Source organism: Scomber scombrus, chromosome 7 (genome assembly GCF_963691925.1).
Source record: "Scomber scombrus chromosome 7, fScoSco1.1, whole genome shotgun sequence".
NCBI classification, from domain to species: Eukaryota; Metazoa; Chordata; class Actinopteri; order Scombriformes; family Scombridae; genus Scomber; species Scomber scombrus.
In genome coordinates this window covers 19,915,996-19,940,572 of record NC_084976.1, presented here as the reverse complement: position 1 = coordinate 19,940,572, position 24,577 = coordinate 19,915,996, and the positions used below count along the sequence as shown (strand labels likewise).

The window sequence follows — 24,577 nt, the reverse complement described above, 5'->3', positions numbered from 1 at the left end:
ACATATAAATATAGGGTGTTGTTTTGGTTTCCACAAGAAACACTATCAGTCATTTTTCTCCTCAGAGTGGTTAAGCAGGGCTTCCCCCTGCTGCCCTTTCTATTTGGTGACATTATGAAGCCATTACTCATTTTGAGGGGTGAAATTGGGATTTGTGATGCAGGGCTATGATTCACCATGTTGGCCATTGTGTGCATGTCATGTACAGCAGCAGCATTAGAGGTAAAGCTGAATTACATTGAATGAAAAGCCCTTTTTAAAAAGCTATAAATAGTATATACAGGTCTGTGTTTGGAGGTTATACTTGTAGTGTTTAATTTTATATGAAAGTCTTTAATCTATAAGTGTGGTTACAGCAAGGTTCAAGGAGCCATACATTAATATTCTTAGTGTCTTTTTCAGTCCATATGTGCTCGGTTCATGCTTTTGTTAATTTGTTTGATTAAAATAGTTGAGATCCTGATAATGACTCCAGTAAGTATCAGGCACCTACACTTCATTCATGTCTCATAATGTTGTAAAACATTGTGTTGAACTGGATTATTAGTTCAGGGCACAATCACTCAATGGAGAGAGATTTGCTGAGAGCTCTCATGTACATGCAGGTGCTCTGTGCAGTAAACCACTTATGACAAGTGTGCAGAATAGACAATTAACATGATGACACAATATCTCTCTGAAATTGAAAATCTGGATTCAAATGAAGCTAGAAGCTGAGTTATGTGCTGGGGCTCAGCTCTAAATCAAATGTGTAAACCCAGAGGGGAAGACTAGAGGTTATAGCTAAACACTTTCATGAGCGTCCCTACAGTGGAGATACACATTGTGTGATTTTACAGTCCAGTCTGCATATTCTTTGTTGTTTGGTGTTGCAGAAAATAACAGGGACAGGTTTTTACCCTGGATCTCCAAAAGAGCAATGTGCTTCCCATTAACTCTGTGGCCAAAGGGTTTCCTCACTCCCTGTTCCCTTTATGTGGGTACACAAGGTACACTACTTTTGCTGCAAATTTCTTTCATTGTTCAATAAATGTAAAGATGGCTTGAAGACTTTTCTTTCTCTTAAACTTTTTCTGCATTTTTTCATCATTATTTTAACAAGGTAACAGATCTGCGTGACTGCTCGACTTTTTATGAGTTAAAATTGGACATAATCCTGTAATGTGTCATCAGCCCCAAAGTTAATACACAACACTGTAATGGTACTCTTGTTTTAAGAGAAAAATACTCCAGCTGCTACTCTGCACCAACCATTTATACATTTTTCACAGGGTTGAAAGTACATGAAATGACTGCTGGACCAATATGGAGTATCTGAGCCACATGTACTGTTGTACACTTCATATGTATACTGTTGGAGCATCCTGAGCACAAATCCACTGATAAACCAAACTATGGAAATATTTGTTCATTTTCAATTGATCAGCTTTTGATAGTATGGTATTTAACACTATTAGTATTATGTAAGTATTAGCCAATAATCATGTTTTTGTAAACTGAACTGTGAGTGTATAGTGACTCAGTGTGGCTGAAGCTGGACTTTTCAGTCATTTATACATTACTTTTCTAAACTATTCCAACTGCTTAGCCACTACTTTTAGCTAAAATCAAAAATGATATCATAATTTCAAAAAAAAATGTTTAAATTACTTGAATTACTGTGCAGTCTTTCCATGACCCCCCTGGGGTGCAGGGATCCCTGGCTGGATCCCTTGACCCATTGTTCTAATGCATTAATATACCCCACTAAATCCACCCAGCCATTTATTTCTACACCTGCTTAATCCTGTTCAGGATTATGGGTAGCTGGAGTGTCTCCCAGCAGGTATTGGGTGGTGGGCAGCAGGGAGCCGCCACGGACAGATTGTAGAAGAACAAGGTAATAAAACCACACAAAGATACGGTCTAGTATACTGGAAAGGCTAGTCTAGCTTAGTTTACTTGGTGCCTTAGGTCCTCCAGAGAATTCAAGAAAAACATAATAATTTAATTCAAAGTTGGATCATCCACACAGCTGAATGTGCAACAGATACTGTGACTGCACCTCCACATGTAGTCACACCCTTAACACCAGTAGTTTACCAGTATAATAATTCTGTGGAGCTGACAGTGAAATAGCTCCATTTTCAGGCCTAGCGAGCACAGTTTGCTGAGACGCTGGCAAACCGTGTGCAGCGAGCGACATCTCCCTGTCGTGCAGTAGAAGGAAGCAGACAGCCCCAGTCTGGTTTTCACTCTGGTCACCCTGAAGTTGTAGACAACCACTCAAAGATGTTCAGCAATGCTTCAAGATGATCCTCTGGGATCATCTTCACCAGGCCGGAATGAAGTGTGCAGGAGGTCGGAAGAGATTGATTGTCTGGGTGAGAGGGGTTGAAAAAGGCTACAGACTCTGTTCTCAACCAGCGTTTGTGCCACTTTACAGTTGATCTGTTGCTGCTGCAGGCTCAGATGGCACTCGTGCAGATGATTGAGATGCTGGGGGGATTTACTCAAGCAGAGGTTTCATTGACCAGAGTAAGTATCCCTCTGTGCAGGCTTCAGCATCTCCTCAATCTTCATCAGGGATATGAGTGTTTAATTGGATGAAACAAACAGAAGAGTTCAAATGTAAGATTGGAAATATAAAATTGAAGATGGCAGTTTAATGTCCAATTACATGTGTAGTGTCTATTGTGTGTTGGCAGGGCAGAAATGGACCACAAGAGAGGAGAAGCAGATCAGCGGCAACTGTCGGGCAGGTGCAATAAAATTAAGGTTCGTGGTGGTCATAGGGCAACCTTTATGAAGTTTGACAGCTCCAGTGGGAAGAGAAAGATGACTGGAGTGCAATTGCGAAACAGCATAACAGAGACTGAATGAAAGGGGGACATTTTGCTTAGAAGGAGCTGCTGCGGGACAAGAACCAAACCAAATAAGTCCCTGACATCAAACCCAAACATAAGATACATGACAGTGTAACTTGGCACAGTCTATGGTACCATTTGGAGGTTAGAGCATCATATTTTAACATTTTACCTGAGTGTCTGCATGAATGATCCCACTGTGTGAAGAGCCAGCTTCACTTTTGCTTGTTCTGTAGTTTTCCAAAAGACTGCTACCATTGTGAGGGTATTTGTGTGTTTTCTTATTATTTGATTTGGATTTCTGTGGAGCACTTGTGCTTTCATACCTATTACCTTCTTCCACCTCACTACTTTTACTCTTTTAACACTCATCATCTATCAAGGGCAACATGAACAATAATTAGATTTACAGTTATGCATCAATATGTCAAATATTTGGCATTTTAGTTGAGTTTGAAGCAAAAGAGTACCTGTTATTTGGGGAATACATTAGAGTTTATTAGGTTTGCAAGACTTATAAATGAAACCTTCCCATCGCAGTTAAAAACTGGCTTTGATCAGAAGAGAGTGACTTTAATGATCATTTAATAAAACCAGGGTGTTGATTTGTGGCCTTGTTTGTTTTATCTGCACAAATTGGTATCACATGTGCTTACTGGTAAATATTCTTTTGTAATATTTTCAGCCTGGCTGCTGCCAGAGTTAAATCAGTTGTAGCGAATTTCTAATGAAATACAATCAGCACCAGAAATTCATAATTCAAATTCAAAAACTACTGGAATGTACTTAAACTCACCTGGCACAGTGTATTATCCTATTGCACTTACTCAACCAGCTATATCTGGTACAAGTAGGTCAATATGAAAAAAACAGAATCATTTGCAAATATTTGTCCTAGATTTAAAAACAACAGCTGAAAATAATAACCTTTATTTTACCTTCAAACCTGCAATAATACCTGGACTACACCAAATCTCTTCATCTTTCATCTCCACCTTTCACAGTGTCCTGATCCACCCTGACAAAAAGGACTGATGAAGTACTAAGAATATCCCCCAGATATGATGTGACTACAGGGTAAAATCAAATTTGTCCTGCTAGAAGATACTTTACATTATGTTGACACAGTTATTCAAGGTGACTTTTAATGACACACAACCTACATACCAACTCACAACCATGTCCTATACGGTGTAGGTTTCACATACTGTAGCGTGCCTCGCTTTCATTGTCACTATACTGACTGAGATGGCTCCTACAGATTAGGCTATCAATCATTGTCACTTTAATATGAGGAGGTTTTATTGCACAAAGATATGGAAAAGTGTTTTTTTAGGCATTTGGAAAACCTCTTAAGATAATTTAAATGGACAGGGTGTATCATTAAAAAATAAAAAATGCTGTAAGATTGTACACTTAGTTTAACCACATCTACGCGTCCCAATTCTGCAGCCCAGCAGTGATTCAGTCTTGCAACATGAAGGCCGCATTCACTGATCCGTGTCCGTTTGAAGGAGATTCCTGCAGCCGGACACGGTGAGAACACACACACGGCCCTGAGCCTTCAGCAGTGTCCGTAAATCACACTCTCACAGCTCCTCCTTTCTTTCTCCTTTTCATTTCTCTCCTTATTTTTTTTTTCTTCTTTTCATTTTTACAGTGCGGCGTGGAATGCTCGCTCTACAGGGTGGCTGGTGTTCATTGGAGCAACTCAACTCCCATGTCTCACACTCATCCCATGTGTCTCCTATTAGCTACACTCACCAAGAGAGGGAGGGAGAGACCGATGGAGAGAAAGAAGCAGAGTCAGAGAGAGAGAGAGCAGGGGGAGGGGGAGAGGAGAGAGAGGAATTTGATATGCTTTGTGCATGAGTGACTTGTATAAAACAAAGACGGAGCAAATAGTCTGAATGTATGTGAGAGGTGGGGAAAATAGTGCATACGAAACAGACTAGCAAAAAAAGATTATAATTTATTTCCAGATTTTTTTGCCTTCATCTTGTTTCACAAGGTAAATTGAAAATAAAAATTAAAAAAAACTGACTGCCATACCATGAAAATGTAAAAAAATAATACAAATAATATGTACTGTATATATAATTATATCATTATCAACAAACAGACAACATTAATCATAATAACAATACTATTGATCATAACATAACATTAAATTGCTGGTCTCATGCATATAGAACACCCCTCAGATACAAAAGAGGGGGTAATTACTAAAAATAGAACCAAAAGTTCCACCAGTTCAGAATAAGCGCCTAGCTACATGCAATGACATAAAAGAGACTCATGTACACATTCCTTCTGGCATCAAGTATTTTACACATACTTTACTTCACTATCGCCGCCCCCATCTAATATACTGTACAGAGCACAATACAAAACAGGACTGGAGTTCAAGAACATTATGCAGGGAAGCACTGGAGTCTGGATCTGCGACGTGGTGCGGTTAACAGGGACGGTGTGCAACATGTTCGCGCCTCCCTCCTTCTTTTGTTAATCCTTCCAAAGTCTTCTTGTTTTCTGCAGAGCATTCCCTGTCCATTAGTCCACCAGCTTTTGTTTTCAGTCTTTGTTCCTTCATTGTTTTCAGTGCTTTTTGTTTTGCCGTATTTGTTTAATTTTGCACACGTTCTCCCTCGTTTTTTTCCCCCCGTGCTGCTCTTTCTTGTGCCCCTCCCTCACAGGGTCTTGTCACTTTCTTTCTTCAGGTGACTAAAAAGTCAAAGGAGAAATCATGTGAGAGTGAAATCTATAGTTTAGGCAGAAAATAAAGATGATGCTCATGTCATCTCTAATAAATTCAGCTTAATGCTTTTAATCTCTAAATAACTTCCCTTTAGACATATTCATATTTTAAATGCTTCATTTGAATCCACGAATTGCCTTTAAGAACACATGATTATAATATTTATAGAGGGTGTGTACATTTGTAGACATGTATATATAGTCTACCTGTCAGTACTGGTCAGTTTGTGAACTGGTTAAAAACTGAAAAATGTCCTTTATTCATGTCCTAGCTAAGTGGTATTTGTAAGCATGTACTGGTACTTGTTAAATTTATCAGAAAAAGCTCAAAAAATACAACCAATCTCTAAGATCCTCTTCGGCTTTCTACAAATCAATATCAGGCGTCTTATTCTTTAGTGTAGTTTACAGACTCTGATCCAATCTCACATGTTGTGCCAAAGTATCAGGTTCTGTGTCAGGTTTGGGCCATCTTGTTGTTCAAATGTTAGGCCTGGGTCAGGTTTGGGGTTGGTTAATTTCAAATGTAATTTTTTTAGGGAATTTCCATCTCTCTTTATCTTATAATGCCAATCATCTGCATCTATGCTGCAAGAAGATAAGCAGTGTGTAGTCAATGAACTGCATTCATTTCCCGAGCTAACAGTCAGTAAAGGGTTAGCTGTGGCTCAGAGGGCTGGTGGTGCAATCCAGAGTTCCTCCCGTACACATGTTGAACTGTCCTTGGGCAAGACTGAACCCCAAATTGCTCTCCATGTGTGAATGAGGCAAACTTTAAAGCAGTTGGAACGAAAACACCATATAAATTCAGCAGTTTACCACCCTTTTAAAGGATAAAGGCAAAAATGTAGCTTTGGGTCTCTGGTTGGGTTTTGGGTTTGGGAGTACCAGGTGGTTTTAAAGACACTGGGTTCAGGTCATAGTTTGAAGTCTGAGCAGAATTTTTGACACATGTACACCAATAGTTTCCAACAAATTCAATCTTTACTGAATTAACAGTAACAACTGACACATACATATATACTCCGTACCTGTAATACTCGTCCTGGGTAAGGGAGTGGTGGTGATGGTGATGGATCCACTGTTGTTCCAGGGCCAGTCTCTGGATCTGCAGCTCTGCGCTCTGGGCCTGCTGCATGGCCTGGAGCTGATGGGCTGCTGACATGGGACCAGTGAGGGAGGACGGCTGGGGCAGGTCACGGAAAGGAGCACCTGAAGACAAAAAGAGGAGGAGCAGGCGGGGATATAAAAGGAAAAGGCAAAAAAGAAAGGAGGAGAAAGGGGCACTAAGGTCAATCATCAGCACTGTAGTCTAAAGGTCTCTTCAAAAACTTTGAGGACTTTAGAGTTTTTAATAGAAAAAAACTGAACGAGTACATGGACGAGGAGCCTTCTCCTCACCGAACAGCTGTTGGCGGAGCACCTCGCTGTCAGTGAGGGGGTGAGCCAGGATGGGGGTGCCTAGTGTGGCTCCTGGGTAAGGGAGGCGTGCCAAAGGAGACCCCGACGCCAACGGGTCCATCAGGGGGTGAACCCCGCCCGCCGCTGGATGCCAATGATGTAATAGGAAATAAAGGAGATATTTAATCGGAGTCAAAGCACCAGTATGAACTGAAAACAGATGATACACAGCATTCACTGGCATATATGATTTTTAACAACTCGATAATAATCAGGTAAGTCAAATTAAGTTAAAAAATCAGGAATTCTACAAATTAAGTGAAAACTGACATATTGTGTCTTTGCCAATCGGCTCCACTGGAGGACAGAGCCCTGTGTAAACAGTAATACACACAATTATATTCAGTAAATTGAGTATGTGGTGGGCCAAACAAGCATACAATCTTTGGCATGTGCGTAAAAAAAGTTCTTCCATGACAGATTTGTACTTTGGATTAAATATTAATGCTCCATGTGTCCAAACGTTTTGCCTACATGTGAAATGTTGACATGCAAATCAACACAAAATATGGATGAATTCTCACTAAAAAAGAGAAAAGGTGATTCTTGTTGTGATCGCCTTTAATTTATTTTAAAAAACTTTCTTGACTAAAAATGTATAAGTAGCATATAAACATGTAACAAATGGTTAACAAGACAATACAATGGAGTTGTAAGCAGATATAAGGACATTTTAAGTATTTATTATGTACAGTATTTGTCAACAATTATTACTAATATATTTTATAGTATCGCCACTGTGTCTCACTGTGTTGTTATTCATTATCTGTTCATACACCAGTATCCAGATGCCCACAGGAAGATTTATAGTTGCTGACAAATACATTAATAAACATTTATATCTATTTACAACTACACAATAGTTTGCTATAAACCATTTATAATCTGTTTATACTTTGCTATATGTCTCCATATAACTTGAAAGCATTAGGTTTCAGGGTATAAGTCTTGGACACATCACATCTGTGTAATATGCAGACAGGTGATATTGACAGTGGCAACATTGTTAGTAGCAGTGGGTACCTGTGTCTTGCTGGTGCAGGTGAAGATGTGAGTGGATGTGTGAATGCTGGTGATGATGAGGCGTCACGTTTAACATCTGAAGACGCCCCATATTCTCTCCTCCACTTCCTCCACCTGCTCCTCCTCCACTTCCCCCTCCTCCACTTCCGCCACCTCCTGCACTTCCTCCCCTTTCTCTCTCCCTCTCTCTTTCTCGCTCTCTGTCCCCAAAGGCCGGCAATGCAGCTCTGTCTCTCTCCCTCTCCCGCTCTCTTTCTCCACTCCTGTCTCGCTCATAAGGGGCGGGAGAGCGAGTGGGAGTGGGGTAGCTCTCAGAGGGAGTGGCTGGAGCCGGGGCTGGTGGCAGATGAGAGGACAGGGAGCTGGGAAAAGAAGAATGGGGGACTGGGTGATGAAGTGAGGCGGCGTTGGAGGTCGGTGGAGCGGGTGGAGGAGGAGCTGGCGGAGGAGCAGCAGGGCCTGCCGGGGCTGGGGGGGCAGCTGGTGGCGCAGATGAAGGGTGAGAGGGGAGTGAGGTTGGGAGGAGAGATGAAGGGGGTGGATTGGACAGGGATTGAGGGGCAGGAGGGTTCGGAGGTCGAGTTACTTGGGCCAGACTTGGGTTCTGGATGTGTGGGGGGCCAGGGGGAGCTGGAGGCGGAGGAGTGCAATAGAGTGACACCTCATTAGCTCCCCCTCCAAGGAGGAGGGAGTGTGCATGGGCATGGGCATGGGCATTGGCATGGGCATGGGCATGGGCATGGGCATGGGCATGGGCATGGGCATGAGCATGTGAATGAGAGTGAGCAAGAGCAAGAGCTGCAGGATCAGGCATGGACCCTGGTGGGTAAATACGCTCATCACTCTTGAATTCAAATCCTGGCTTCATTCGATCCCGATGTGCAGCCACTGCATGAGGAAAACCGACTCCTCCTAACCCACCACCCCCAATTCCTCCAGGTACCGGGCCTCCTGCTACCCCAGCGTGGCCCCCAACTCCTGGACCCCCTTCAAGGCTGCCACCATATAAAAAGCCCAAGATGGCTGCAGCTGTGGCAGCATCAGCTGGTAGGTGGTGCGGGTGGCCCAAAGCGTGATTCTGAAACTGGGGAAGGAAGAATGACGGATGGACATGGGGATGGCCATGGTGAACTTGTTGGTGATGTTGTTGGACACGACTTGCCGCCCCGAGTGGAGACATGGCATGAGGGCGAGCGTACTCGCTCAGGGTTCTCAGTGCTGGGGTATCAGGGCCCAGATAAGGGCCACCTAAACCTATTCCGAGGGCACCTTGATGGCCTCCAACCACTGCTGATGCTCCTGCCATGGATGGCAGGAGGAGAGAGTGGGGGATAGAGTGAGATAGAGTGGGGTGGAGATGGTGTGATGGAGTAAGGTGAGCATGTGGGTGTGAAGGATGATGCTGATGGTGAGGTGGAGCATGGGTGACATGGTTGCCCGAAGAGGAGGATGATGATGAAGGATCGAGGATAATAGAAGATGAGGAGGGGAAGAAGAGAGAGGAGCCCTGGCGAGCCCCTGCTGCGGCACTGGCGTCCTTCTGTTGCTGCAGAAAAAACACGAGAACATAGTAAATCACACCTGCCCTGATCTGCTTTACTCCCCTCCCATTCAAGTGATCAGTTTAATCTACATCAAATCAATTAACTCTGACACGCTACATAATTATCATGCTCAAATGTGCTCACCTGTAGATGTCGATCCAGTTCCCTTTCACGCTCACGCTCCCTTTCTCGTTCTCTCTCTTTTTCTCTTAAGTCTCTGGCCCTCTGCTCGACCTCCCTTCGGGCTCGTTCTATCATCTCATTCCTCTTCTTCCACAGTTTGGAGCCGTCCAATGGAACAAAGAGGACATCACTGCGGGCACAAGAGTTCCCGCTGCCACGGTCAAGGACCTTGTGAAACCTAGAAACAAGTGACACAGTGGTGCAGTACATCATTATTACAACCATCAGGCCTCAGTATCTCTGTCATAATAACTATCATTACTGTTAATTACAACTGATCCCATGAAGAGGGACTTAATGGACTGACACACTGACAAACTCAATTAGGATGATAACACTGCTCTAACTTTACCTTGCTGATTGGCTGGCATGAATGGGGATGTCTACAGGCTTAGGTTCAGGAGAGGGGCTTCTCAACACTGGTGGTGGGCTTTCACTTTCCTCCCGTTCTTCTATTGGTTCTTCCTTGATGACAGGTATGGGGGGCGGGCCTGAATCCGAATGGCCAACTCCACCAGGGAGTGATGAACTGGAGGAAGGGGTCGAAATGCTGTTGTTGTTGGCAGAGTTACTAAGAGGTGGAGGTCCCTTTGAGACATTTTGAGGCGAGAGCGACTGAGAATTGGTATTGCTGCTGTTGGGTGCGCTACTGTTGCTATTGCTGTTGGCCATGTTACTGCCACTGTTACCATTTGAGTGGTAAGCTCCGCTGAAGGGGGGGTGGCTGTTCAAAGTGCCATGGAAAGGGGACGGCCGACATCCAGGCGAACAGCTGGATGACACACCTGGCCCAGGAAGTGGCATGTTGGGTGCAGAGGAGGAACCAGGGGGAAAAGATGAGAAGCCTCCCATCTGATTTGTGGACGGGCTGGGTAACGGAGATAGGGGTGTTGGAGGAGTCTGGCCAGAGGACTGGTAGTGTGGGGGACGTACACTGGGTGCCATAGCGGCTGGGGGTGGCTGGGCGTGGGAGGTTTGAGATGGGGCTAGAGGAGGCTGAGGTGGTGGAGGGGGATAAGGAGCATTTGGAGGGTGTCCATGATGGCTGGAAGAGGAGGATGGAGAGAGTGCACGAGGTTGATTTGGACCTCCACGGTTTTGGTACAGAGCAGCCTCTCGCAAGTTTGAGTCCCTTTCTCTGTCCCTGGGCCCAGACTGGTAGTGGGGATGAGGTGGGTGGGGATGCTGGGTTCCTCCAGGCCCTGAATACTCTCGTCCAAGGTTCGAAGTCACCCCAGGCGGGCTGAGGTACTCTCGATTTGTGCCAGCAGAAGGAGGCGCCCCAGCAGGAAAGTCCTTTCCTCCAGTGGGAGGATACTCTCTGTGGAAGTGATCCGCTCCTGAAGAGGGGGTTTGTGCCTGGTCCATGGGAGGAGGGAAGTCCCGGTTGGTTGAGTTTGGGGGATGCGGGTGGGGGTGTGGGGGCAGGGAAGAATGAGAAGAGTGGCTGGTGTTGTTTTGGGGGGATGCAGGTGGGTCTCGGTTCAGCATTGGGGTGACAGGTAGCCCACTAGTTGAACTTGGGGGGTTTCCTTGGGGGATGGAGTTGCTATTTGGGTTACTGTTGCCTACAACCTCTCTTGTTTGGCCTCCAAACTCACCCCATCTGCCTCCATCTTTGTCTCTGGGATGGCCCCCTCCAGCTCCATTGGGGCCAAAGTCTCTAGTCTGGTTTTGGTTTGGCAGAGGAAATTCCCTCCCTCCATCCCGTTCCCGTTCCCTTTCCCTTTCTCGCTCCCTGTCTCTGAAAGCTGGAACAAAGTCTCTTCGTTCAGGACCCATGTTAGTAGGTCCATCTCTCCCAGAACCTTGGAAATCTCGGTTCTGACTCACTGAGAGACCTCCAAACTCCCGGCTTTGGATGCTGTTCGGCCCACCCATCCCACCACAAGCACTGTTACTGTTACCCCCACTACTATTGTTGCTACTGTTGCCAATGGGAGCGGAGAACTCCCTGTTGAGCTCCCTCCCCCCACATTCCCCCCTCACTCCCCTCTCCCTCTCTCCTGCAGCCCCCCTCTCTCTGTCCCCTCCCCCCCCAGCGTACCTGGGAAGGTACTCCCTGTGGGGGTGGGGGTGAGGATGGGGGAGGTAAGAGGGGTGGGAGGAGGAGTGGCGAGAGGACGGAGGGTTGTAAACAGAGGGAAGTTGCTGCTGCTGCACTGGGGGCTGGTGCTGTGGTTGGTGTGGGTGGTGGTTGCCAGGGTAACGGGTGTAGCCCCAGCTCCCCTGGCAACCAGTTGCTGTGCCACCCTGCCAGCTGGTGGAGCTGTAGTGGTGAGGGTGGGCTGAGGGTTGGGCCTGAGGCTGGGACTGGGACTGTGGCTGAGGGCCGGTCTGCGGCAACAGAGAGGGAGGAGACTTGTCCACGAGTTTGTCTGCCTTCTCTATTTTGTCTCTTTCTGTCTTAACCTCAGCAGGCAGGTTTTGTACCCCAAGCTCCAAGGGCTTCAGGGCAGGTGGAGGAGGAAGAGGGGGCGCCAAGGAGTGGGGAATGTTTGGGCTGTTATGGGAGAAATCGCCTCCCGAGATAGTTGTCTTGGTCGCACACTGGGTGCTGGCTTTGGAATTCATTCTGTTGCCACTAAGTGTACCGTCAACGCCCGTCGGTCCGCCATATTCAACTTTACACATGAGTTTTGAGTCCAGGGAGAAATAGGACTTCCTCCCACTATTGCCGTCGTTTGATGAATCACCTGCTCCACGGAGCGAGGGAGTCAGACCAGAGGAAGAGCATGGAGTTGAGGGGGGCTTCAGAGAAGGACAGTCTTCAATGCGGGAATCCACATCTGGCTTTTCTCCATCTCCACACAAATCCTCCCCTCTTCCCTCCCGTAGTGCCCTCCTATCCTCCCCTGCCACCTTCCCTCCTCCTCCCTCTTTGCCTTTCTCCCGTTCCCTCTCTCCTTGCTTTGGTGAGTCGGGGCCATCGGAATCAGAGTCCAAGCTACCCAGAGGGGAAGCGGAGAGACTTGGAGATGAGGAACGATTGTCCTGGTCTATATCCCGCCCACTGCTCAGACTACTGCTGCTATTGGCCAGGCTCCCTACAACTGAACTCCTGCTGCCCTGGGATTGGCCGTCTTCATTGTCACTCTCACGGGATTGGCTTGCAACTGAGGTTGGAGGTGGGACAGTAGAGGGAGCCGAGCTGTCAGTGGAGTGTGTTGATGTTGGAGGGTTTGGGGTAGAGGCCGAATCCTGACAAGAAAAGATCATTTGTGGAAGAGGTAAAAATCTGTATTTTAAGAGAGTGATAGTGCTGTGTGTGTGTATATACTTGCAGACGCAAAACATGTAGCTCTTAATAGATTAGACAGAACCATTTGGATGATTTAGCTGAATCAAAGCTTTATAATTGTTCTTTATATAACAGATTGATGAAATGTAACACAAACCTGAACTTTCTGCCTCTTTGGAGGAGACACAAGTTCCTCCCCCTCACTCTCTGATGAATCATGCCCTTGTGATCTGCGACTGAAGCGATTTCCAGCCAATTCCTCGGCAGCACCTCTTTGCTAAACACAACACAAGACTTTTAATTCTGTAGTGATGCTTTTGAATTGCTAATAGGCCTATGTCTGTTTTTAGAACAAAGACTCACTCGCATGCACACGCAGGAACACACACACACACACAAAAACATCAATGTCAAACATGAAACATCAAAGATTTCAAAGTGCTAAGCTGTAAAACACACTAACGAACAATACTGACAGAGCAAGGATATGTCTCTGTGTCTGGCAATCGTACTGATGACTCATACACTGACAGTACACACACACACAAACACACACACATACACACACACACACACACAATAAAATACATAGACAGTCCTTTATTGTCCATCACTCTCCTACCTGCATGCACACACAAACTTGTAGCCAAACAAGAACAGGAAATAAGAGGAGACAATAAAAGGTAGGCGCTAACCGTCTGTCTATCGTTGCGTTCAGGGCGAGTGGGGCTGGGATGCGGGCGTCTACCCCTTCTCTCCTCGCTTGCCCCCCGCCGTCGCCCACTGCGCATGGGCATCTGCAAAGCCCAAAGTCCGGCGAAAGAGGATGGGAGGGGTTAGCATTAAATGTTAAAACAAGACAGGGCTACAGGGATAAGGTGATACACATAAAAGAAATAGGGAGATGTGTTGATTGTAGTAAAAAAAAAAAGGGTTAATACAAGCCAAAAGAAAGTCAGATTTGTTCAATTTAACACGAAACGTAGCAAGGGCAACAACAATAAGTCGAGAATAAAAAAGGAAGGGAGGAGAATAGATGAACAGAGTAGCAGAGTAGAGGCAAAAGGACACAGGGAGAAGGGAGAAATTGAGAGAGAGAAAATATAAACATGGAATCTGTTTTTTCAACCACATTACTGATTCTCACAACCAAATAAATAATTTATATCTTAGTCACCCCGGCTATCCCAAAATGCTATCACATATTGAACTAATTATCTTGTAGTAATGCTCCCAAATTACTACATACAGGAATTAGTCAGGTAAACAATGTCTGACTTTGCTGTGAAGAATAGAAATCAGGCTTGCTCATACCGATTCTTTGTGTGTCCGTGTTTTCATTATTTCTTCTTTATAACGTCCATTTTACAACACAAGCCATTGCATGGGTTGAACTGGTTCCTGTTGCTTACTGACTGGGCTGTGTGTTACACCATGAAAGCTACAAAACCTGTAAAGAAGCATAAACAAAGAAGGCATTCGGTTTTTATCTACATGGAAATACTACAGAGAAGTCAATGTTTTTTAAGAGAACATTAATTCACATGTGGATGCAGTAATAAAATACACCATTTGCTATCTGTAAACCCCCCCGCCAATAAAACAGGCTAGTCTGCACCATGTGTGGAGTTCAAGAATTTGTGAGATTATGAAAACATCAGAGTTTACAACTGAAAAAGCACTGTTTCAACATTTAAATTCCCAGCATGCTTCGCAATTTATCGGCACAACTGCTTTTAGCTGCACTCAAAACAGTCCTCTCTCTGCCTTCTGCCTTCACAGCAGCCAAAACCCACTGGCACAATAACAGAATGTACTGGTTCGGTATAATTGAGAACACTAAAACAAAAATTCTGGTTGCGGAGCAGAAAAAGGTGCTTTTGGTCGACTGTATTTTGGATAGCAGTCTGCAGAAGACAGAGAACTCCAACATCTTGGGGAATATGGGGCCACACCCCCCTCCTTCCACCTTCACCACAACAGCCCAAACCCACAGCCACTTGTGGTTAACCCACATGACCTGGTTACGGCCAGCAGAATCATATGCTTATTTGTCTAGTAAGCCAGCCATTTGGGAAAAGTACAATGTCAGGATTTTTGTAATCCATTTGGGCGTGCCTGACAACATAGGTGGACTAATTGGCGAGGGCTTGTCTAATACATTCATTCATGTACCACTATGATGAAAAAATGGCTCATGTATATTGAATGAGGATATAAATAGTGCACACCACTGGGTGAAAAGAGATATATTTGGCTGAACAGTTAGTAATGTGCATGCACAGTTGGCCATGCAGCCAATAAATATAGTAGCTACACACTGATTTTCGTGCGTGTTTGATTCCTACTGTAGCAGGTAGGTTCCTGTAAATCCTACAGCAAGCTTCACTACACATGGCTATGCATTAATTATTAGTGCATGCTGCAGTAACTGAGTCAATCAGTCTTAAGAATAAAAACCTTAAATCACCGCACAACACTTCATGTGCATAATAGAAAAAGATTGGACGTGTGTGTTGATAGGCTATTCGGGCCTAATTACAGTATGATAGACATGACTAGGTTTATAACTGTGCTGTGGGTTCCTGTGTTCATAATGCATCTCAGTTACAGGTGGCAGCTACTGGCCTGTCAGTGGTCCACTGGCAGGTCCATGACCATGGTCAGTAAACAACTAGGACGCAAACAACATACACCAGCATTAACATTACATAGCACTGCACACACACACACACACACACACACACACACACACACAGGCACACAAGCATTATCAACAAATTGACCCCGCTGCATGTGATGCAAAGCAGCAGCATGCAGTTGCTCTGCTTACATCACCAGCGAGCGGGCACTGCAACGACTCTTTCTTCTTTCTTCCTGCGAATGTAATTGATACACATGCAGAGGAGACCAGCCAAAGCTGCCCTACAGCCTGCCACTGACTACCACGGCGGAACACAGTGCACCTCCGACGGGGGGAGAGTCGTGTTCAGCAGCCACATACATGTTCACAATCAGAATGGATGCCTGTGCAGTGTGCTGTTTCTAGACGCTGCACATCTTTAAAAAAAAAAAAAAGAAAAAGAAAGGAAAGATGATATGGAATGGCGAATCATGGTATTTTGCACCGGCTCTCCCTTTCCTTTTCTTTCCTTTTCCCCTTTCCCTTTCCTCGCTGGAATGTGGGTGCGCGTCTATTAACATTAATTCACCGGGACATAATTTTGCCATAACGCAGGAAAAGAGTGGGATGATAATTAACACACAAAGAGGTGGAGAAAAATGGGGAAGGAGAGCACAAACGTGGCCAGCAAGGAAAGGAGGAATAGCCCCCCAAAAAATACATAGAGTATAAGCATCCATTTTTTCCCCCCTTCTCCTTACCTATAATATCCAGCGATGCGTGCTCCCACTCTCACTCTCCCTTTCCTTTCTCTCCCTTCTGTTTGGTCGTTTTATGTTGCACGCTGACACGCACACCTCAGAGCCCAGGCGTCTGTCAACAGAGGCTTGTGCTGGCTCATATTGCAACGGGCTCCGATAATAACAATAATGCAGGAAAAAACCTCTTTCTACTCGTTGCAGGGAGGAAAAAAAACAGGGGTGCCAACTGAAGACTGTACAAATTGATGCGTACCCTCGCCTCTTCCCCACCCCCTTTCGCCCCCTTTTTCTTTTTTGCCCCCCCCCCTCTCCCACCCCTACCTACTCCCCCTCTTCCCTCTTCCTCTAAGACGACTTGCACTTTTTTTTTAATACCCCTCTCCTGTCTTACAGTCACAATTTTTTTTTTTTAGCGGAGGGGTGAGCCAGAGAGAGGGATGCACGTCGGGTGAGAGAAAGGGAGAGAGGAGAGGGCGTGATTTGCATAAGGAGAGAGGAGGAGGAGGGGGAGGCTGGAGGAGGAGGAGGAGGAGGAGGGAGTAGTGAGGCAGGGAGAAGGAGGAAGAGAGGCGCAGAGAGAGGGCCAAAACTCTGAAGAGGGAGGGGATCAAGAGGGAGGGTCTCTCTCTCTCTCTCTCTCTCTCTCTCTCTCTCTCTCTCTCTCTCTCTCTCTCTCTCTCTCCCTCTCTCTCTCTGTCTCTGTTGCCTAGTCTCTCCAGAGTCACCTTTACAGTATGAAGAGGTTCATGCTTCAGACCCAAATAACTAACTGTTTGCCATTTTCTTACACTAAATAAGACAAAAAGAAAGAAATACTCAGTAGATATTTGCTCTTAAAGGCTGTAAAACAAGCTGGAAGGCAGATTACTAAAGAAACACACTAATAATTGGAGTATTTTAATGACAATGTCAACCACATAACAAAGAAGCCCCCCAACTCGTTTATAATAATTAATCAATTAATAATGTACTCATGCCCCCCTGTAATGTAATGTAACGTGCCTGTCTGTCTGTGAAAACCTTACAGCGGTGTGTCCAGTCAAGCGGCTCTGCAGACCTCCTCCTCCTCTCCTGCCTCTCCCTCTCTCTCTCTCTCTCGCTCCCCTTCACGCAGCCCCCTGTCCCGTCTCCTATTGTGTGGTAACCATGACAACCAGGCCGGAGACTGTGCCCGGTGCGCCTGCGCGGCTCCAGCCCTTCCTTCATCATCATCAGCAGCAGCAGCAGCAGCAGCCGGAGAGCACGAGAGAGAGGCCTGGCCGCGCTCGCGCTCCCTCTGCTGTTAAAGTCTGTGTAAAAAAGGTAAAGCGCGAGCGGTCATTGATTGATCTGCAGGCCGCGCGTGGTGACAATTTAGCAAGCAGTAAATGGTGTGCAGGGTTGGGAAGGTTACTTTGGAAATGTAATAGGTTACAGATTACTAGTTACCTTATTTAAAATGAAATAAGTAATTTTAATATTTCAATAATCAAAGTAATGTAATTTAAAAACAGCAATATATGTATTCAGTAACATGTTAAATATTTTTTTTTAAATAAGGGGAGTAAAATCTTTTGAGTAAAATCTTAAAGGTCTGACTTCAGATGTAACCCCCTTTGTAATCATCAACATTTTCCCTTTAAATACAATTTTTTGACACTATGCCACTGTGTTTTTAGATTGAAAAAAAAACCCCAGAAAATTATTTTGCATGTACTAAATTACTTGTTTTCCTTTTGATGATCAAAATCTGGGTTGTATCATTGAATTTTGAAAGAAGAAACAGAAAAATTGAAAAATGTCTCTCCAAAGTTTCTTGCACTGTGAAATGTCTCTTCATCTTGCGAAGTATAAAATGAAAAGCCCCCCAAACTGCACATAGTTAGTTTTGGCTGTGACAGCAGCTGCATAAACTTAGTGATGGTCTGAAATCTACTAAAACAAAGCCAGATTTTCTGTTTGGTTTTCCCACAGCTGCATCTTTGTGGCACTGCAAGATGCCCAATGTTTTTATTGTCTTGAAGGAGAGCATGTGTAGGTGCATATGATAAGGAAAAATTATCGTGGGGCTTTGAACGTAGGTCTATCAAAGTCAAGCTCATGTTTTATCTCTCTACGTCAAAGACACATGAATCAGAGTGAATGAAAAATAAATGCTATGAGAACCCCTTGCTCTCAGCTCATATCATCCTGCAATGACATACATTTATACACACACAGACACCTTCAAAGCTCAATAACCTATACTGTAGTTCATATACAGAAATGTACTGCACCTGGGAGGTATAATATATTATACTCTATGATTTGAAGGTGCATGCATGTACATGTACGTGGGAGTGGGTGAAGTTGTGTGTATGTGTGTGTGAGAGAGAGAGGGAGAGAGACAGCAAAGGGGGGAGTTATGACCTGCAGTACAATAAACAATCTCTCTAGCTACACACACACACAGGCACAGGCACACACACACACACACAGTGCCTGTAGGATTTGGTGTTGGATTCCTTGTATAAAGTCCTGTCAGATTTATAGTTGTATACATTTGCTATATCGTCCTGTAGTGCTCCAGAGTACAGCAGCAATGCCCCTAGTGGAAACCAGTGAAATAGCATTTAAACAGGTCAAACATTAGAAAATGGCTCAGTTTGGTGGAAAATAGTAATAACTACAATTTTGAAGCCAGGGCTCTAGATGAAAAAGCTGATATAATAGATATCTGATTTTATGTTGTCATGGTTGTGGGATCAAAAATGAAAGTTTTAAACTGGGATATTTCTATCCATAATGACTTGAGTGTCTGTATTTTGACTACACAGGTTATTATAGACTTATTATAGGAACTGAGGTTGAATTTCCAAAATTCAGAAGAAAAAAAAATCGCAGCCTTCTCAAACTTTATGCCATATGCATTAACCACTAAAGCATTATTGCTTTAGTTTATTGATTTAGTTCCTTTAGTTGGTATCATGCTGGAACTATCAAAGAAAGGAAGTTTAGAGCAATCCTGTAGGATTCTTCTGGAGTTCCTACAGGATTTTGTGCTGGATTCTTGTTGGATTTATTGTATAAAGTCCTCTCAGATTGATACTCGAACATTGCAGTGCAGCATAATATTCCTTCTTTTTTTTAAACCTTAAAAATGTGTTCATGATCTAACACACCTGCTTAACATCAGTATTCATGCTGAATACAACATGCTAGAATATAGAATATTATATATCCAACCATTAACATTGTGCAAAGGTGTTTTTCTGCCATATTTAACTGAGTATTTTTACTCTTTCGGATATAAGAAGAGAAAAAGGACACACAGAGGTCTTAAAAGTCTTAAAAGCCTTAAAACAAGTAGTCAGAGCACTGTGTTTAGAGTCAACATCTTTATTAACCATATACTGACAAAGTTACAGACACAATTTTGCTTCAAGCTGCTTCATGTTTACATTAGGAAAGACAGGAGCAACAGGAGGAAAAAGAAACAACAGGACACACAAATTCAAAATACTTCTGCAGTAAGTCATAAGGAGGCGACCAAAGAAGGGAAAAAAGTGCATCAGAGGAAGTGCTCGTCTGTGCTTAGAGGTGAAACACTAAACAACAACTGGCTGAAGTCAATTAACTCAATCACTTGCTGAAGCATCAGGTCAATAAACTGTAGTTATAGAGCATTGCTTGCGCATGTTAGATATTTGAAAACTGTCTCAGTGTGTTACAAGCTGTGCTGAAAATGATGAGTAATTATCTCACTGGTGTATATCTGTCAGGGAATCAGAACATGGTATATATGAATATGTGACTTCCTGCATTAACACGGGCGCTCAAAGGGCACTGGGGTTGCGAAAGTTGTGCCCAGCAAAGTGGGCCTGGTCACCCAACTCTTCCTCAATCCTGAGAGCAAGAGGAAGAATAAAAGCAGAACAATGCAAATGTGAAAGAGAACAAAAGCAGATGGAAGAAAGTAGGAAAGAAGAAGAAAAATGTCTCCACATACACAGTAAAAGCTATGAATACTCACCTCATGAGCTGATTGTATTTAGCCAGACGCTCTGACCGACAGGGCGCTCCAGTTTTGATCTGAAAGGGAGCCAAAAATACACAATACAACAATCACAGAGAGAAACAGAAAGTGCCGCTGTTCATTTTCTTCTAATGCAACTAATATCTATTTTTATAATTTTTTCAGTCTGTAAAATGTCAAAAGCCATAACAAATCTAATCTACATCATATTGTATGATTTCTTACTCAAACTGATCAGCAGCCAACAAACCCAGAGTATTTCTTATGATAAAAATAGGAAACAGAAAAGTCTGTTTTAATATTAGTATTTTTTCAAGTTGGTAATCAGCAAATGTTTTGGTATATTTTTGCTTTTGCTTTGCTTGATATCCAACATACAAATTCAAGTGATTTCTTTTTCTGCAAGCTGATCAATTAAGTTATGCCTTAGGATGTGTATGGTTTCAGAAGTACACCTCATAGCTATTTACTTACATTGCTATTATATTGACACATTACACTTCCACTTATGATTATTATGTTATGGATCATTGCCTTGTTTTGTATTGCCTTGTTTCCAGCCTGTACTGTTGTAGTGTGATTTGGCTGCCCTGTTTAGTTTTGTACTGTCTCATTTATGAACTGTCACTGCAGAACAACTTATGTAATGAACAATTACAAAGAGTGGTTTAGGCAACTAAATTGAGACATAGAAAATTAACAGCACTTATATTCAGGGACACATTTTAGACTTTCAGACTTAAGACCAGTTCAATGGGGACATCTTGTCCAATTGAGGATGAGAGCTGTGCAACCAGTTGGGAAAAAGCTGATTTTGGATCAGTGGTTAAGGTTATGGTTAGATTAAGGTTAGGTAATGGTTATGGGTACGGTTAAGGTAAGTCTCTAGGTAATTAAGTCTATGTAATGTCCCCAAAAGTGACCTAGGACAATGTGTGTGTTTTAGTATGTCTTACTTGTCCAGTGCAGAGACCAACCACCAGGTCAGCTATAAAAGTGTCCTCTGTTTCTCCTGAGCGGTGGCTCACCATCACGCCCCAGCCATTCTCCTGGGCCAACTTGCAGCTGAGAGGTAGGGAGGCATGAACAGAATAAATATGATGTACACTCACACGTGGAGACAGGTGCACACACATGCCTATATTCATGCCTCAAACATGCCAACTAAACTCACGCCTTGATGGCCTCTGTGACGGAGCCAATCTGATTGACTTTAAGCAGCAGGCAGTTGCAGGACTTTTCCGCCACAGCTCGTTCTATCCTGCGAGGGTTAGTGACTGTCAGATCATCGCCAACCACCTGAGGAATGTATAAAACAGTCACAGATGGAGTTGTATCAGTTTACTGAGCTGTATCAGGTCTGCCCTGGGCAATTTAACATGCAGCAGCCCAAGAAAAATTAGAAGTTGTTGTGGCACCATGTTTTTTTAATCTAATTCTAATCCACTGACACCACAAGCAAGCCAAAATCAGTTAAATGGACTCTCTACTGTTTTTACTCATGAAGATCAGCCTGTGTTACTGGAGAAGTGATATTTGGTTACATGAGCGTTCACCAGGCAGGCAGGGTCTAATGAAAGACATGATCTAGTTGCATTATGGATACAGTAAAATTCAGCATTTTGGAGCTTGCTAGCAACTAAAAGTCAGGACATCTTGAAGGACATATGATGTAATATTTTACCTGGATGCCCACTGAAGTTGTAAACTGTGCCCAAGCTGGCCAGTCATCTTGGTCAAAAGGATCTTCAATAGACACCACTGAAGGAAAGGGAGAGATGGGAAAAAGCATCTTTGTGCATAATTATAACACTTGTTCAATGGGACTACAGCATCACAGTTAATAAAGGGTCTAAGGGGAATGTCTTAAAATGCAATCACATTACACACAGATGCACACACACACTTGCCCACACAAGCAGGAAACACACCATTGACAGGGTAAAGAGCCACATCAGATTCAGGCTTGCCAAATGTGCACCGTAGCGCATAATTAAAACCTCTTTAACAGGAGGAGAGAGAGGCTGTGGAGACAATATGCTTCCTTGTTCTCTTAATTTCTCTTTATCTGTCTAAGAGGTGACTGAGGAAGTAATGGCAAAAATATGAAATATTGTCCTAATAGCGCTTGAACCAGCTATTAACACTGACACAGTGATTTCATGAGTCCGTGTCCTGATGCTGTCAATAAAATCCCCTTTTTTAAATAGCACATAACGAAAAGGAGTTGTCCACAACATGTTCTCCAGAAAACCATAAAAGGTAGTATTTCTGACATGTATGTGGGTAATTTCAGGGCAAAAATCACACACAATACACACCTGGGTAATTATTAATGAAGCCCTGGTAGATGCTGGCCAGCTCCTCAGCACTGATGTTGCGTGCAGCATTGGGTGGAGACTTAAAGTCGAGGTCATATTTGCCCTCGATGAAAAACTCTGATGCAGCTACATCCATCCCTATCACCACTTTGTCTGTGAAGCCCGCTTTCTCTATGGCTGTCTTGATCAGCTCGAGGGCTGACAGCACAGGGAGGAGACACAGGAAGAAATAAGGTAAGATTCAAAATTGCTTTATTTGTCATATTGTGCACTTGCTTACATAAAAATCAAAAAGTAGACAATATGTCTAGAAAAGAAAAGAAACACTAGAAAGCACACTCAGCGTATAAACAATAGGCAGCAACTGTCTCACACAGGCCAATACTGCAGATTATTTCAGAAAAGGAAACCATGTTCTGCTTACCTTCACTGTTCTCCTGTATGTTAGGGGCAAATCCCCCCTCATCTCCCACATTTGTGGCATCCTGACCATACTTCTCCTTGATGACACCTCTCAGTGTCTGGTAGAGCTCGGCCCCCATACGCAGAGCATCACGGAAAGACTCTGCCCCTACAGGAAGTACCATGAACTCCTGCATAGCCAGTCTGTTACCAGCATGAGAGCCCCCGTTGATCACATTAAATGCCTGAGTGAAGAACAGACGAGGGACAGGAATGTGTATTTGGGCTTGGATGTTTGTGAGAGCCACATTTTTGCACATACAATCTACAAGACTTACAGGAACTGGGAGGACCAGCTCTTTGTTTCCTGCCAGATCAGCAATGTGACGGTACAGGGGGACGCCCTTCTCCTCTGCGCCAGCTTTGCATATGGCCAGTGATACTCCAAGAATAGAATTGGCACCAAACTTAGCTGGAAGAAGCATAGACGCAGTCACACAACACATGGATGCAGTCAGTAACATTCAGTGGTGCAGAATCATGTCCTTTAAACATGTATAACATCATGAGATTTTAATGCTTACATTTGTTGTCAGTACCATCCATTTCAATCATCATGTTGTCCAGTTTCCCCTGTTCTAGCACACTGATCCCCTAAAAAAAACCAAAATGTATCACTCACACTATACAGCCATGTTTCCTCACCATTCCCCAGTATATTTTTAATGTTGAACCCACTGCTGCCCTCCAACTCACAGACTGGATGAGGGCAGGTCCAATAGTGTCATTAATGTGACCTACAGCCTTGGTTACACCTCAAAGAGCAGGACAGAAAAAGTTATTTGGATACATGCAAAACTAACAGTGTCAGGGTGCATTTACATGTCACAAACCGTGTGAGAAAAGCAACAGTGCAAAACGAGAGCAACATGCAAAGACAAATGAGAGAGAGGCAAGTGATCACCTTTGCCCTTGTAGCGAGTCTTGTCTCCATCTCGGAGCTCCAGAGCCTCATAGATGCCTGTAGACGCACCACTGGGCACAGCAGCCCTGAAAAGACCTGGATTGACGAGGATTGGGGGGTTGAGAGTGAGGTACATATAAAAGGTGAGAGTTTGATGATGAGGGGAGATGGGTGGAAAAGGACAAGATTAGCTTGTGGCAATACAACCTTGTAATGAGGTTTAGATTAGATGAGGTACAATGTCAAGCCCCTCAACACAAACAAACACAGCTGAGTGTTGTACAGATATGTGAGTATTAGATTTCTTTCTTGCACCTTTGTCTGTATGCAGATCTACTTCCACAGTTGGGTTTCCCCTGGAGTCCAGGATCTCCCTGGCAACAATATTCACTATAGACATCCTGTAAATAAAAAAAACAAGGTGACATTTTCTTAATTTAACCATTTGTACTGCACA

General features: G+C 43.9%; 2 protein-coding genes across 3 annotated transcripts; both read right to left on the bottom strand.

Annotated features, from left to right (window-relative positions):
* Positions 1-5,485: 5,485 nt before the first annotated feature.
* Positions 5,486-14,396, bottom strand: atn1 (atrophin 1). The gene is made up of 10 exons (XM_062421740.1): positions 14,370-14,396; positions 13,751-13,852; positions 13,213-13,332; positions 10,167-13,015; positions 9,776-9,992; positions 8,829-9,633; positions 8,088-8,780; positions 6,981-7,148; positions 6,635-6,815; positions 5,486-5,570 (listed from the first exon to the last, which is right to left on the bottom strand). The coding sequence occupies exons 1-10, from the start codon at positions 14,394-14,396 to the stop codon at positions 5,537-5,539; spliced, it is 5,196 nt and encodes a 1,731-aa protein (XP_062277724.1). The 3' UTR covers positions 5,486-5,536.
* Positions 14,397-19,859: 5,463 nt separating this feature from the next.
* LOC133982952 (gamma-enolase-like) lies at positions 19,860-24,521 on the bottom strand. Of its 2 annotated transcripts, XM_062421850.1 has the most exons (12): positions 24,436-24,521; positions 24,121-24,216; positions 23,913-23,971; positions 23,741-23,810; positions 23,495-23,628; positions 23,179-23,401; positions 22,755-22,952; positions 22,118-22,194; positions 21,608-21,732; positions 21,390-21,498; positions 20,431-20,489; positions 19,860-20,303 (listed from the first exon to the last, which is right to left on the bottom strand). In XM_062421850.1, the coding sequence occupies exons 1-12, from the start codon at positions 24,518-24,520 to the stop codon at positions 20,234-20,236; spliced, it is 1,305 nt and encodes a 434-aa protein (XP_062277834.1). In that variant the 5' UTR covers position 24,521; the 3' UTR covers positions 19,860-20,233. The 2 variants fall into 2 exon arrangements, with proteins under 2 accessions (XP_062277834.1, XP_062277833.1); XM_062421849.1 differs by lacking the exons at positions 23,741-23,810; positions 23,913-23,971 and having other exon boundaries at positions 24,436-24,520.
* Between the last annotated feature and the right edge of the window lie 56 nt (positions 24,522-24,577).